Here is a 15,421-nt window from a genome sequence, read left to right as displayed (position 1 = left end):
GGGGGGGGGGGGGAGAACTAAGGACAACTTATAATAAGGTCATTCTCAGGTTGTGCACTTCCCTACGTTGGGTTAAATCCAAGTGCCTAACCCAAATCTAACTGAAGTGATTGATAACTCAAAGATTCATCCCACAAGATTGGTGTTTTATGGTTAGGAGGGCCAATACTACTTATCACGTTCCATTTTTTGGAGAATTATGTGTCTTCCATCTACTTTGTTTTGACAGAAGGGATCTCCAAGGTAGGTTTTATGCATCTTGGTTTTTTTAATTCTATACAATAATTATCCTTTATAACTCAAATATAGATATCTAAGTTGCCACAAGCTTAATACAAAGGGATATTTTGTGAATGACAAATGACACTTATCCAACTAAGCCCAAGGTAATTGGAGTAGATTAAAGAAACATTAATAATGATGGAAAGGTGCTTACCTGGCCCAGAACCAAAACTACATTGGCATTGAGTGTGTCAATTGCATGTAGAAGTAACTGCAACCAGAATACTAAGTTTGAAAAGAACATAAAAAAAAAAAAATATAGAGCAACAGATTCCATCAGAAAGAGAAGTAATTCTTTACTGAAACATTAGATAGTCAGTACTTGAGAAATTACCTCATAACCGACACCTTCTATCCATCCCATGGTATTAATCACCATACCAGCAGCACGAGCTTCAGCATTTCCAGAAAATTGTCTTTCTAGGGTTTGAGAAAGCTCCTTCACAAGCACCTTGTACAACTCTGCATTTACACTGTGAAGCATCACTTTTAAAAATGCCTCCTAAGATTGGACACATATACATCACTTTTAAAATGGCTCTTAAGATTGGATACAGAAACACGTTAGTTTGCAATAAGTAGCCATAGGCCATCCAAGCTTTCAAAAGTAATGAAACATCGAAATGGTACACAGAAAAAGTTTCTGGTTGAGAATGCATGCTTTGTTACCTGGGGGTTGTATGCCCAAAAAAGTAAACAAGGGGCATTTCAAGAGGGATTCCTTCCACTGGATCTATTGGCATTTCAATTGGAGTAGCAGCGATGCATCCTGGACTGGTTATACATCCCTGGCCAATATCCAAGTCCACAAAAGTGGGTTTCCATCCCTGTTTAGCTGCCCAGCTAAGAAGCATCTTTGACAGGGTACTCTTTCCTGAATCTGTCGGTCCCACAACAATCACCCTGGGGCCCTGAACCAGTAAGAGCATAATGACTCAAGATTCAAAGCAAAAGTATGGAACAGAAGGGATCTACTATGGATTTTCTGAGCCACAAATACCAATTAACAAGATATTGGATATCACTAAACCGCATGTAAAATGAATTCAGCTTCCAATTTCCATGCATGTAGGCAGCCTACTTTATCTCTACAGACACATATCCTCTGTACTTAATTCCTCTCTGGCATAGGGACAAGCTATACAGTCATGAGAAGAAATCATACTGAAAAATGAACATATTTTTTTTTTCCTTTTTGTCCACAGAACATGAGAAGTTTCAACCCCACAACTAATGGAAGAACATACCTAAAATTTTCACAATTAATGAAAATACCTTTTTACAAGGTACCTGTGACCTGTCATTCATGGGTAACAATACCTGAGAAGAATCAGAGTCACTGCTTGAGGATGCTTTGGCACGATTTCTTCGCCCTTCCAGTATGGCATGTACATTCACATAGCTTATCATAGGTGTCTAAATCAAACATTAGAAAGGCATTATTCATCAAGGAAGCAACCATAATAACAAACAAACTACAAATAAAAATTTATTTGAGAAGGTTTTGGTTAAAGAATCTATTGCCCAATACAGGTAGTTAAAATGTAGCAGAACAACGAAGCACACCTCATCTGCAGTATAATCAGTCTCAGTAGTCCCATCCATTTCAATTGTGGCGCCATACCAAGTGAAAACCTGATATATGATAGGTCAATTGATGATTCAACCGTTTGGAATTTTCGATTATAGAGTGGGAAAATTAGAGAAAAAGAGCAGTGGAGAAAGAAAGGATTGCTTACGGCGAACTTGAGACGAGGAGGGAAAGTAAGCCAAATTTCAGGAGGGAGTTCGGTGCCAAAGATTTCTGCAGTGCCGGTGAGAAGACGGAGACGAAGAGGAGATTCAATACCGACTTCGATCCTCAGCTCGCACTCCTTGTCCAGCTTCACCTGTCTTATCGACGTCGACGTCGACGAGGACGATGACAGTCCCCCAAGCCCTGGCGCACCTCCACCACCTGCATATGCCATGTCCAGCTCTAGCTAACTCCAGTCTTGCCTTCACTTCTCTTGGGTTGTCTCTGGTTTCAAAACCTAGCGCCAAAATGAGCTAAGACCTTGCCAGTGGGAGGGAAAAGGTCGGAACTCGGAGAATCCGAACCGGTTTGGTTTAGCTATTTACGGTTTACAGTATAACATTAAATAAAATAGTTTTTACAATGTAATATTAAATTTATTTAAAAAACTATTTTACTTAAATAAATCACAACTAAACATAAGGAACACAGGTCCACAAGGTCGTAGTCGTCTCAGGTTCTTGAGAGAGCCCTAAAGAAGCAGTAGCAGGGGCGGCGGCAAGAAGCAACAATGGTGAAAACGTCGTACATGAGGCTTAAAGGGAGCCAACAGCTCAGGCAGCGCCTCCTTCTCTCGACCCTCGCAGGCACTGCCGTCCTCATTGAAGACATTCGACCGGACGACACATGGCCTGGTCTCCGGCCTCACGAGATCTCTTTCCTCCGATTACTTGAGAAGATTAGTGACGACTGTGTCGTTGAAATCAACGAAACCGGTATAGCGCTTATCCCATAACTTTTGTTTTTAGTTTAGGGTTTATGGTTTATTGTTATGGACTTTTTTTGTTTCATTCTTTTGTGTTACAGGAACAAAATTAAAGTACAAGCCGGGAATTTTGATGGGCGGGAGGCATCTCGTGCATGACTGCGGTCTCAGTCGATCCATTGGGTATTTCCTGGAGCCTCTGGTCGTTCTAGGTCTGTTCGGGAAGAAGCCCCTCTCGATAAAGCTCAAAGGTTCGAACTTTTTTCTTTTTTTTTCACCCGCTCAACCTGTATTTTCTCCGTTTATTACTTTGACATGTAGTCTCTTCAGTTTCTTCAGTTAGCTTCAGATTCAGTTTCTGTGCTTATTTAATTAGTTGCATTACACCGAAAATTTCATTTAGCTGACAGTGCCATCTTTTTAGACTTTTGACAAAGCTGTGATTCTAGAATGTTGTCCAAAGTCGAGGATTGTTTTAGATGCTCTGTTCTGGGATAAGAAAATTTGATTTCCAGACATAGGTCGCCAAACCGGTGGTGGGTTTTCAATTTGTGGACATTGATAAGCCAAAGGTGCCCCTCCTCGCAGTCTCTCTTTCAATTGACCTTTCCAATGCTCTGTCTCCTAAGAGCCAGATTTGATACTTGTTGCTAGAAAGATGTTTTGTATTCTCATCTAACTCCCCACATTGGAGGTGCCTTCAGTCAACCTTTGAGGAATCACTGCTACTTCCTTTCATTTTGTAGCATAACCTAGTCCTAGTCTTCTCAGAACTACCACACTTACTAAGCACGTAAGCACATTCATCCTTCAGTCATTGCCTTACATTCTCTAGGTTCTCTTTAGTTAGAGGATAAAGTTGCATCCCTTATAACTTATACTATGTGAAGTATTCTCCTTTTCAGAAAACTTACCTTGTCAGTCCGTTTTCACTTGTTGAATAATTGTTTGATTACAGGAATTACAAATGATTCCAAGGATCCATCTGTTGATACTTTCCGGTCAACTACTCTTCCTATGCTCAAGCGCTTTGGAGTTCCTTCAGAAGGTTTGGATCTAAAAATTGAGAGCCGTGGAAGTCCTCCTGAGGGTGGTGGTGAAGTCATTCTCGCAGTCCCTATGATTCAAAATAGTTTATCGGTGAGTCCTTGTGTTTATGGGAGTTTGCTTTATTGGTTTATTTGTGAGTCCTTGTGTTTATGGGAGTTTTCTTTATTAGTTTATTTAGTAGTAAAGAGCATTGTTGGAAAACCACTGTGTATGGTGTACACTGTAGATGATTCTGGTCATTAAATATATCATTTTCTATCTGTTATTCCAGTTGACTCGTTGGAAACCAAATAACAATGCAGTCTTTCTCTTATTTACGAATGTAATATGATTTTACATTACCCAAGAGCCCAAGAGTCCAAGAGTCCAAGAGTCCTCTCTTTACTCTGAAATGGCATGGCAAAAATCTTAGAAGAAGTGGAAGAAACTGTAATTTCTTGGCATGATCAATCTGTTCCCTCATTTTCTTGCTTTGGCGACTGCAAGCGTTGTTGAACGGTAGCCAGAGATGAAGAAGATGAGGATCCAGTAATAGGGTGTAACCAAACAAAGCTGGAGTTTTAACTTCCGAGTTCCTCCCATTTCAGCAAAAGGATTTTGATGATTTTAAATTCTTTTTTTCAAAATTTCCATCTTTCTTTAATTTCTGTATTTGTGCCTGATTTAAGATCCATTGGATCATCAAATGGGTTTGCTCGTTGTAAAGTTGTAACAGATCATTTGCCTTTCTGAGGTTAAATATGATTCCAAGTCTCTCTCTGCACTGTCTCTTCTTTTTTTTTTCTTTTTTTTTTTTTTTTTTTTTATTTTTTCCAGTTTTGCTGATGTGTTGCAATGATGAGCCTAGAAGAATTGATCGAAAGCATTCATTTGGGTGCTGATGTGGTGCTCAATCCTGAGCGGTTACCTGAGCAACAGTAAATCCTTTTCATTTTCTGGTTTTTTTCAGTAGGCAGGTTTGAGATTTTATCTTTTTAAAAATTTCATTTAAATCTCAGTGGCTTATTCTGAGATTCTGAGTGATACGGTAAGAAAAATGTCTACTGAAGCTTTCATTTTTGAGTCACAGTGGCCGATGGTGGGATGGATCTTAGTTGTCCGATGTGTAGATTACAAACATTCTTAACCATTTAGGTAGGACCGAGTTTCCCTTCAGCCATGGGGAGAGAGAGAGAGAGAGAGGGACTCCTAGTCAATTGAAAATTGTGGTCACTGAGATGGAGTCCTTTTTATTTTTTATACCTGAGCGATTCTATGTGACTACCAGGATTCCCATTTTCTTTTTAACCCAACTTGGGCGGCTCACCCAAGTCAAAACCTGGTTTTCCAACAATGGTAAATAGTTGTTTCATCGATTCTTCCTCCCTTCAATGCTATATTTTTACTGCAGGCAATTACTTGGGTTGATGAAGGAATGGTTAAGAGGATAAGAGGAGTAACATTTTCTACAAGAGTCACCTCTCAGTTTGAGAACACTATGATTCATGCAGCTCGTGGAATCTTCAATCGATTGCTTCCTGATGTTCACATAGCTACTGACCATAAATCTGGTTCACAGGCTGGAAAGTATGGTTTGTTATCTAATTTCATCTTTTATGTTAAGTGGGGTTTTGTCCATAGAACCGATTAATGGAAGGAAATCCCCTGCCTCAGTACTTGAGTTTATCTCTAGGTAGATACTTCTAAATTATTTGTCATTTTATATGTATTTGAGCTCATGTAAAGTTTGATACCTTGACAGATCACCTGGCTATGGCATTTCTTTGGTTGCCGAGATTACATCTGGCTGCTTCTTCTCTGCTGATACTGCAGTTTGTCATGCAAGGGGGAAGGACACAGATGTTCTTGGAGATGAGGAGCAGGAAGAGCTGATGCGTCCTGAGGATGTTGGTGAACAGATTGCTTCAGTGCTGCTTGGAGAGATAGAGCAAGGGGGAGTGGTGGATTCAACACACCAGGTACGTCTGCTTTGGGTTATTATGGTATCTTTCTCTTTGTCTGTTATAGGGGTTTAAAAGAAATAATTGAATTGGTAATGTACTTGATGTTTTGGCCCTATTTTTTTGCTTTAAAATGTTCTGTTGGGCTGTTTTCCATTTTTAACAACACTTAAATATTGTGAGACAAGTCTGAGATAGATTTTTTTAATAATAATAATAATAATAATAATAATAATAATTTTTTTTATTAATTATTATTATTATTATTATTTTGCCTTTTTGTTGGTTAAACTAGTTTCTTGCCTATTTTTAGTGCGGAAAAAAAAATTAGGCATATCATTATTTTGTCTAACTCATTAGTCAACAATAAGGTCTCACCTGTCCGGTGTCTAGGTCTGGACCAACTAGGTCTTTATCTGAATTAAATACTTGATTGAGTTCATATGTGTTATTCTGACAATTCAGTCTGGTTTGTCCAAATTAGTTATGTTAGGATATTAGGCAAAAGTTTTCCTTCACCAGTCAGGTGGGAAGAATCCCTTGCCCGCTGGTGATGTGACCATAAAATGGGACTGTCCCTGTAGTTATCAAGGCATCGCCTAGGTGACAAGGCGGTTCATCCTGGACTGGCACCTTGGTTTCCTAGGCGTCGCTGTGATTTTTTACCATCCTCCGTCGCCTTCTTGCCTTGATAACTATGCTTGTCCCATCAACAAACTCCCGTACCCTGTTGACAAATTCGAAAATTCCCTTCTCCTTGGTCATCTGACGGTACTCGATGACATTCCTTGCTCGTGGGTGTGGTGAATCTCAGTCCTAGGATATGTGAGTGGTTTATCCCACTTGTAAGTCGAGCATTAGCTTGGTTGGTTTGAATTGCGTAATAACTACTAGGTTGGAGCTTAGCACCCCACCCCGGCCTCTTTTTTTTTTTTTTTTTTTTTTTTACAGATAGGCATATATACTAATCCTGGATTTGTCCAATTTCTTGCCACCCTAACACATTTTTCCTTAAAAAGCAGCATGTGCATTTTTGTTGTGATTTCATCAATACCTCTATTGAACTGGAGTCCTGCAAAGAGCTCTTGCCAAGTTCACAGTGGTAATGGCTATGTAACTTCTTGTACAGCCACACATTTGCTGTGAAAACAGATGAATGTTTTCTTAGAACCAGATAAAGTGCTGTGTATTTCACTTACAGAAGAATGTGTGTGAATAATCAGTTCATACATATATAAAATGCAGACAAGTGAATTTAAAATATAGGCTATCTTTGATTGCAAGGAAAATTTAAAGGGAAGGGAAGTGAAAATTTCAAACTTAAGCAAGAAACTTTAGTAATCGTTACCCTATGTGATTGTATAACCACTTAAATTTCTTACCATATTTAGTAAGAATACATTTTACATGTAATTTTACATTTTATAGCAAAGGGTTTTGGATGCAGAGTAAAGTGAAATTTAATAAACAAATATGGAATGTTGGAAATTTTCCCTTCCCTTCAATTCCCCTTGCAGCCAAACAGAGCCATAATGGACAATTTTTTTCCCCCATTTTTTGGACATGATTTTCTGACAAGTGTGAACTATTTTAGAAATCGTACTTTATTGCTTGAAGTTCTGTACTAGGGTTTCCATGTTTCTGTCAGTTTTCTAGTCAATCAAATGGGTTATTTATTTATTGGATTTGTTTCGCAGGGCTTGCTGTTTCTCCTTTGTGCGTTATGCCCTCAAGATGTTTCTAAGGTACGTGTTGGGAAGCTCTCACCTTATGGCATTGAGACACTCAGACATATCAGAGATTTCCTAGGCGTGAAGTTTGTTATCACACCGGAGCCTACAACTGGAACAGTTATACTCAAGTGCATTGGATCAGGATTGAAAAACCTCTCTAGAAAGATTTCGTGAACAGTACAAGGTCAGGAGCTCATCTGTGGAACAATGTGATTTCCTATGGCCCTAAGATCATAGATGCAAGGTTCTTACATATGTAAATGCATGGTACGACTGAATGGGATGATGCAAGATTTTGCAACACAAGGTGTATTGTACCATTGGATGAGAAGCTAGACTTAGAGGTGCAGCAGTGTTGTTTCTTTGTCATCCAGATGTGGGTAGGCATTGACATCTTCTCATCCCGTGTCACTGCAAATTGGTATCATTTTGTTGAAGGAGTTGCTGATGCTAGAGTTTTGTATCAGATTACTTCCCATTTTGACTGATGGAAGAGTTTTGTAGCAGTAGTATTATCTAGATTTTTTGCCCTCGGTTAAGAGATAATCTTTCTTTACCCTTTTCTTCATGGCCTCTTACGTCTGTTTAAATAGATTATATTTTCCATGAATTTGTCTAAAGCAAAAGAAATTGTACAACCATGTTGGACAAAATTTGGGAAAAAAACACTTCTTTTTTTTTGTTTAAGAGCAGTTATCTTGTTACTGCATTTGTTATTTATGGGTGTTTCATATAGCTTAGGGATGCTAATCACAGAAGTTACCAGCTTCCAGTCAGTCAGGTTTTGTACAGGATATAGCCAAAACCCTGGATCGAATGCCACGTCACCTTCCATGCAATACCTACTTCTTAATCTGCTCCCCTTCTTCCCCTTCTTTTGGATGGAAATGAAAACTACCATTACCTTAAAAAGTTCACATCAGAAAGACAGTGGGCAATAGAGTGTGTGTGTGTATGTGTGTGGGGTGTATGTGTGTGTTGCGCTCTAGTAGCTAGATCATGTGCCAAAAAATTTATCCCTGGGGCTGTTTAACAAAATGTACATGCACCAGAACAGTGTCTTGATAGAGTGATGATATCAAATAAAATGGGAATAACTCCCACAGCCATAGCTTGATATACCCACTGAACAAACTGTCTCTGCACCAGTCCATACTTGTATACACTTCTTTCCCACACCAACTGCTCGATGGAGTCTCTGTTGGGCAGTTCTTGCCTCTGCTTCTGCCTGCCTCTTGAGTTGACCCTGTGATAATAATGGTAAGTGACCATTCAAAGAAATGCTTGGTCAAAGCTTCCATCCGTGATGAACAAGATTCGATCAAGAGCAGGAACTTCAGGAATAAAATCAGCAGGTAAGACAATGCCAGTAGATGAATATACAGAATCTTATGATTGATGAGATTGTTTCCTTTCCTTGTAATCACCCCTTCAAGTACATGGATCGCCTATGATCATCGTATAAAACCTACTACATTCTTGGGAGGGCGGGGGTGCAAAACTACCCTTTTTTTTTTAAATCAATTTTAGTAGGCTTGATGGTGGATTGTTTTGGTGGTGGACGTAACGTAAGTGAGTTCTATTTGGTTTGCTTGTGGTAGTGGGCTTTATGTTGGTGCATTGAACCGCTATTTATAGATACCTCTGGCTTGACTTGGGGGTTGCTTATTTTAGTTTTCAATACGAAGTTGTGTGTTGTGTATCTAGTTTTCAATGTGGAATTTGTATATTCGAGTTGCTACTTTCATGCTTAGGAAAGTTGTTAAGAATTTGTTATTTCATTCCTCTTTTCATAAAAGTAGGTTGGGTGATGGATTGTCTTGGTGGTGGATGTACTGCATGTAGTATGTTTTGGCTTGATTTATCTATATGGCATGTCAGGTAGACAGTCAGTACCTTATTATGAACTTTCGTTATAAGTCCATGGCTAATTTATAGTAGTGTGTCAGGTTGACAGTAGACACTTATTATAATTAGTCATAACTCATCAATCTTTTTGCATGTTTCCTCCCGCTCATCCTTGCTTGAAATCTCTATGTGATCGACCCTATTAAGTTGGATAATGATTTGGATGTTGTTATACTTACTAAGATAGAAGCTTAGAACCTACATCACATCTATCCGTGGGTTGCCCCGTTGGTAAGAGCGAATTGGGGATTGTGTGGATAGGCGTACAATCCCAGGTTCGATTCTTCATCTGTGCATTAAGTGGAGACTATGGTTCTGGGTTGCTAAATGGTGGTGCCACCTCTAGAAAAAAGGGGCCTCTACCACCAAAAAGGTTGTTAAATTTTTGAAACATAGTTTGAATACTAACCCAATTGGAATCTCAAATATGTGTACTTACTTGTCTCTTTGCTCATATAGGTGGTGATTATGCTAGAAACTTCAAATAAACCCAAATTTTAAGCGCTTTTTGAAGAGACAAGATTATGGAGGATTCTCCCGAAAGTATATGATGGGGGAAATTGATGAATATTGATCCTATTTATGGATTTTTCCGTAATAAACCTGAATCCATCTGGCATAACTTTATTTCCAGTGACTTTATAAAGAGAATCTGGGCAGCTAGTCACATGGGATTTCGAACTGAAAACCCACTACGCAAGCCTCCTCCTCGGACAAAGCCCCACCCCTCTTTCCCCCTTTAATGAAAGACCCTCACCCCGAAATGTTGTTCGTTCACTTTCTTCAAGTAGGTAAAGTAGGCACAACAAACCACTTTAACTTTGCCTTAGACTCTATTGGAACAAAGCATTGAGCGCTAGCTGATCGTAGACCAAAGAAGCAATGGCTGAGCTAGTGCTCAAGGGACTTTTGCTCTAATACTTTCCCCCACAATTATCGTAATAATATTTTCACTATCTTCGTTACCATATGCTACTTTCTATGGACACGTAGAAACAAAGCTACATTTACTAAGGATAAACCAAATCCTCATTCCATTATTTCTTCTGCAAATCAGTGGTTAGTATCAATTCCACAACATTCCTAAGTAAACCAACATTCTCAGGTGAACCCCACACCACCACCCCTCCCCAAAAAAAAAAAAAAAAAACCAAGTTTGGACGACCCTATTTCCCCAACCTAGATTTCCCCACCATGATTTTTGTCTCAACTATTTGTAACAATATATCTGGATGGGCTAATTGTATTATTCATAAAGGAAAATGTGTCTCATTGACCGCTAACTATTTGATGATAGGAAAAACTACAAAGCCAACACGGGGGGTTTTCTTCTTGGGTTAAAGCAGGCATGCTTGGATGGGTGGAATATTTAAAGAAGTGTGGAGCAACTCAATGGAGTTAGAACAATTATTTTTTAACTTAAGAACCACATCACGGCTTTAGAACGTGGTGCCTCTCTTTTTGGTTCAGGCCTACTAACGACGTGGTTTCTATTATGACACAATTAGCATTCAAGGATATGTACAACAAACTTATCGGTATCTCTAATTCTAACATTCATGTATCTCTCTTGTTTGATAAAAAAAAAAAAAAAGAAGAAGAAGAAAAAATCTCTTGTTTTATGAAAAAAAAAATGACCTAGAGACTACACTTGCATGGTATAACTATTTGAATGAAAATATTAGTTGCATGAATATATATATATATATATATATATATATGCAAGCAACTCAATATGCATAAGCGAGAGTAAAAAAGGTAAAAGGGAGAATAATTAGACCAAAGCATAAGGTCGCCCGATTGCCTACGTATCTCAAAAGATTTGAGAATCAAATCAATCGTAGTTTGACATTCATGACATACGTGGTGATGGGAATCGTCATTATATATCATACTATGTTGTTGATATTATTATTATTATTATTATTATTATTATTATTATATAAAAGCATGAAGTTGTAAATAATCTTTCACTTGACATCCTTTCTTCTTCATTATCTCTTTTTTAATTTTCTTAACTTTTTGGTACCCTTTATATTATTCTCTCTCTCTCTCTCTCTCTCTCTCTCTCTATTTTACCAATTCTTTTTTTTTTTAATATCACATATTAATTTGATCTACTTTCCTTGTTTTACTAAAACTCTTTCTTTTCTTTTCTTACTAAAACTTTTTCTCTCTTTCTTTTTTCCTTGGACGGATGGCCCTCACAGGTCTCACTCTCACCCCAGCCACTGCTCTGCTCTGCTCTGCTTGCTTCGAAGGAGGATAATTGACTATAAATTCCGTGATCCCTCAACTTTTTGAAAATCTAAATTAAACGACATGTGATTGAAATTTGGTATGGTCTGTCGTATTGATTTGGGTTTTCCTTGTTAATTAACTTGCGAAGCTTCCTGCAACAACAACCATCTCCACTTGCTCAGAATCTCAGATCCACCATCAATTTGCATTTTGTTTTCTCCTGCATATTCCTTGTCTCATTCTTCTTCATCTTCCTCTCAATCATATTTCAATGACCAACTATAAACTAGTCGGTTTTTTAGGGCCCGTTTGATAACGTTTTTGTCTTTTCTATTTCAAGAAACGGAAGAAACGGCAGAAACGGAAAAGGAGGTGTTTGATAATACTTGTTTCTAGAAATAGAAACGGAAAAGGTGTTTGATAAATATTGTTTCTGGAAATGTTTTAGACATGAGTTGATGTTTATTTTAATAAAAAAAATTCCACATTATTTAATTGTCATAGAAACTCGTAACCCTTCATTCTACCAAGACAAGCGACCGAACGACCTTTGAATTTCCTTATTTTAACTTACATCTAAATATTTTTCTTACTAAAACATATTAACCTACAATACTAATACAATGCAAATATTCCGGATGCAATGTCTTACATATTTCCACCAGTTTGTCATTATCCGCTAACTACCACCCTTGTTGATGTCCATATTATTGATTGCATCTAGGATATCTATATATATCCTTCGTTGTTCCTCAGACACATCTATTTCGTTTTTCAATACTCTTGACTTCTCCTCTTCACCTTTAATTGTTCTTTCCAAGTACCCCTTCACAAAATCAGAGGACGGTGCTGATGAAGAAGAATGACCTCCAACCATCGAATTGCTTGTTCCATAATCAAATGAAAGTGCACTTGTTGAAGGAAAGTCTCCAAAAATCCATTCAAAAAAATTGCAACCTCGTTCTTGGGTTTGCAATTACATTCAACTGAATTACGAAATGTATTCACATAATAAAGGTGAAAATATCTTACTATCAAAAAATAAAGATAATAGTTATACCCCACTGGATTTAGGACAACACCAGAATCGATGATTAAAGTTCGCTGCTATCTTAATGACGCGAACCTTACATTGTCCCTCGCCACAATCACATAAGTGAAATTCATCTATCTACATAAAAAAATTCATTATGCCTCAGACATTTGAAGTACGATCTACCTCTATTAGGCCCATGTTTCGTTCTGAACTTATTGCACAAACCATTACAGTATTTACATCTTGCCATTGCGGTGTCACTTGAAGACATCTGTAGAGCACAAATACTACAATTCATACCAAATTATAATGTGTGAAGTGAAAAAAATATAATTAGTAACACCATAAAGACAAATTGGAAGTGAAAAAGTGCCTAAATTTTTTTTCAAACATATAATACATAATGAATGTGATTGGCAAACATTCAAGATCCATCTAATGAAATCATTGCCATATCCTAGAAATTTCCAATTGGTTGGCTATATTTAGGCGCACTATGGACATTTGTCTCCCTAAACGTCTCTGGGACATATCAGATGTCGAAGCACAGTACGTATGAGGATCAGGGTTCATAGGGTTATCAACATGTTGTTCGCTTCCAAGCTCATTAAATAACTGATCTTCAATAGCTTGTTCTTTGATGTAATTGTGGATCCCACAACAAGCGACCATGATTCATGCCTGATCTTCAATATCGTATGCCTTCATACTTCTTAAGCTGTAGAATCTATTTTTCAAGACACCGAATGTTCTCTTAATAACATTGCGCAGGGACGAGTATCTATGATTGAACAATTCCTTAGCTATTCTTGGCCTAGGTCTACCCTCACCATAATCTTGTAAGTGATACATTTGTCTTCAAAATGGCACCAAATACCCCAGTTGATTAGTGTAGCCCGAGTCAACAGCATAATATTTGCCTTCAATTATTATGGAAACATGTATGGTATTCGATACCTATTTCATACCATACATATACGGAAGGACAACTATAAGTTCATAACATATTTGTACCTGGTGGCGGATGAGGGAATCCTAGGGTATCATGGGTTCTTGCCGCTTCAAACACCCTTGCATCGTGTGCACTACTTTTCCAACCCGCATACACAAATGTGAATCTCATGTCGAATGAACATGCACATATAACATTCTGTGTGATCATACTCTTTCGATTTCAATAATGTGTCTCCTCCGACCTAGGTACGATGGCACTTATGTGGGTATCATCAATAGCACCAATGTAATCCAATTTTTCATTCCACATAGGTTAGTCCATATAATTGTGCAAAGTGTAATGAAATTTAAGTGGAAACATCGAATAACTTTATTCACTCTAAATGTGGTGCCGGTTACCTTGAAATATGGATAGAATTTCGGATTGTTGACAATCTCTGGGGGTACCACTTGAAAATTTGGTGGCCTGATTGTCTCAAGTGACAACTGAAGCATACCTTGCAATACCTCGTGGAAGACAACACTAATCATCTGTCCAAACCGATTGAATCTTCGTTATGTTTGTCTATTACTCAACCCTTGACTAACTATCATGAGAAACATTGCTTGCTGCTCATCAACTCGAATGTAACGACTGTCCTCTAACCAGCCTCATGTACCATTCTATCTCGTAGGTTGAGGAATACATGTTTTTCAACCCTAAACTCTCGGTAGCACACGTCTGCATGACCTGCGAGAATCTCCGCTACCATTATAGGTCCCATGTAACTACTATCATTCAGTGGTTCTCACATCCTATATCCGCTTAGAAGGTTTTGGAACTGATATAATATAATCATATCATCGTCATCACTAGATGACCCTGTGATGTTGGTATCGGCATCATTTGACATCCCTGTAATTATGATCACATTCAGCAGACCACAAGTACTACCTTACCTAAAAGTAATATCCCTATTATGATGTCATAAAAAAAATATAACAAATCCATAAACCTGACTAGCAAGATTGAGTAATATCCCTACCATGATGTTATAACAAAAGTTTTTGTGTCATTTAAAAGCATCCACCAATCCTAATAGCATTACTGTCTATATGCTAATATATGTAGCATCATTTAACAAGTAATTAAGGACATCATACACCAATCCTATTAGGACTTCAATCCATAGCCATATGCATTACCTGTCAATATTATAATATATCTATAATCTTGTATTAAATAGGTAAGAGAAGGCAAACACCACTCCAAGAACATCCAGAACCTTGCAATATCAAACAAATTAACAACATGAACCCAAAAGTCAAGTGTCAACACCAGAAACCATTAGTAAAAAGAGTATGTAGAAAAGTATGTAAGTAGTAAATTGTCATAAAATAATCCCCCATAAAACTAGTCCATCTGTATTAAAATCATTCACCAAAACCAACTGCTCCACTTCAGGGCAACTCCTTCAGATGCCTTATCAGCCATAACCTTTTATCCAGGCGGACCTCCATGAAAGACAGGTGCCAGCTAGGATCACTATGTATCTTTTTCTGAGCCAAGACATACAAGTCTGATGGAATATCGTCCAAAGTATCCAATAGCTTATGACAGTTCATCATACTATGTGGCCCATCATACATAGGATCAGGAGGTCAGACTACAGCTGAAGTTGCAGAGGAGTTTCCCTTATCCATCCTCCACCTCACAAAATCTCTGAAGTCCTGAGTGGAGTTCGTGATTGCCCTTTTCTGGCTCTTCCTTCTACGATCCGTAGGAGTCATGTCAAG

At 38.1% G+C, this 15,421-nt stretch overlaps 2 protein-coding genes and 1 non-coding gene across 3 annotated transcripts in view; 2 read left to right on the top strand and 1 right to left on the bottom strand.

Annotated features, from left to right (window-relative positions):
- Nucleotides 1–2,350, bottom strand: part of LOC122060477 (protein CLP1 homolog) — a 58,061-nt gene extending 55,711 nt beyond the window's left edge. Inside the window, exons 1-6 of the mRNA XM_042623573.1 lie at nt 2,022–2,350; nt 1,849–1,917; nt 1,603–1,698; nt 952–1,193; nt 617–755; nt 437–493 (exon numbers count right to left, since the gene is read on the bottom strand). Coding sequence (XP_042479507.1) covers nt 437–493; nt 617–755; nt 952–1,193; nt 1,603–1,698; nt 1,849–1,917; nt 2,022–2,252 — 834 coding nt within the window. The 5' untranslated portion in view covers nt 2,253–2,350. The remainder of the gene's footprint in view (nt 1–436; nt 494–616; nt 756–951; nt 1,194–1,602; nt 1,699–1,848; nt 1,918–2,021) is intronic.
- A 152-nt stretch (nt 2,351–2,502) lies between these two features.
- On the top strand, nt 2,503–8,193 carry LOC122060479 (probable RNA 3'-terminal phosphate cyclase-like protein). Its single transcript, XM_042623574.1, has 6 exons — nt 2,503–2,793; nt 2,885–3,034; nt 3,742–3,923; nt 5,224–5,399; nt 5,575–5,791; nt 7,471–8,193. The coding sequence occupies exons 1-6, from the start codon at nt 2,589–2,591 to the stop codon at nt 7,678–7,680; spliced, it is 1,140 nt and encodes a 379-aa protein (XP_042479508.1). The 5' UTR covers nt 2,503–2,588; the 3' UTR covers nt 7,681–8,193.
- On the top strand, nt 4,663–4,748 carry LOC122062225. The gene has a single exon (XR_006134853.1). It is a non-coding gene; the product is annotated as a small nucleolar RNA snoR128 (small nucleolar RNA).
- Nucleotides 8,194–15,421: the final 7,228 nt, after the last annotated feature.

This window comes from Macadamia integrifolia, chromosome 14, assembly GCF_013358625.1.
Source record: "Macadamia integrifolia cultivar HAES 741 chromosome 14, SCU_Mint_v3, whole genome shotgun sequence".
Classification (NCBI taxonomy): Eukaryota; Viridiplantae; Streptophyta; class Magnoliopsida; order Proteales; family Proteaceae; genus Macadamia; species Macadamia integrifolia.
This window is presented reverse-complemented; position numbering and strand designations above follow the sequence as displayed.

What these genes read in the sequence shown, in the direction of transcription:
- LOC122060479 (XM_042623574.1), top strand. Translation starts at nt 2,589, where the DNA reads ATGGTGAAAACGTCGTACATGAGGCTTAAAGGGAGCCAACAGCTCAGG. An exon ending in CCTCTCGATAAAGCTCAAAG is followed by an intron (nt 3,035 to 3,741) that starts GTTCGAACTTTT and finishes GTTTGATTACAG; the next exon opens with GAATTACAAATGATTCCAAG. An exon ending in TCTGGTTCACAGGCTGGAAA is followed by an intron (nt 5,400 to 5,574) that starts GTATGGTTTGTT and finishes ATACCTTGACAG; the next exon opens with ATCACCTGGCTATGGCATTT.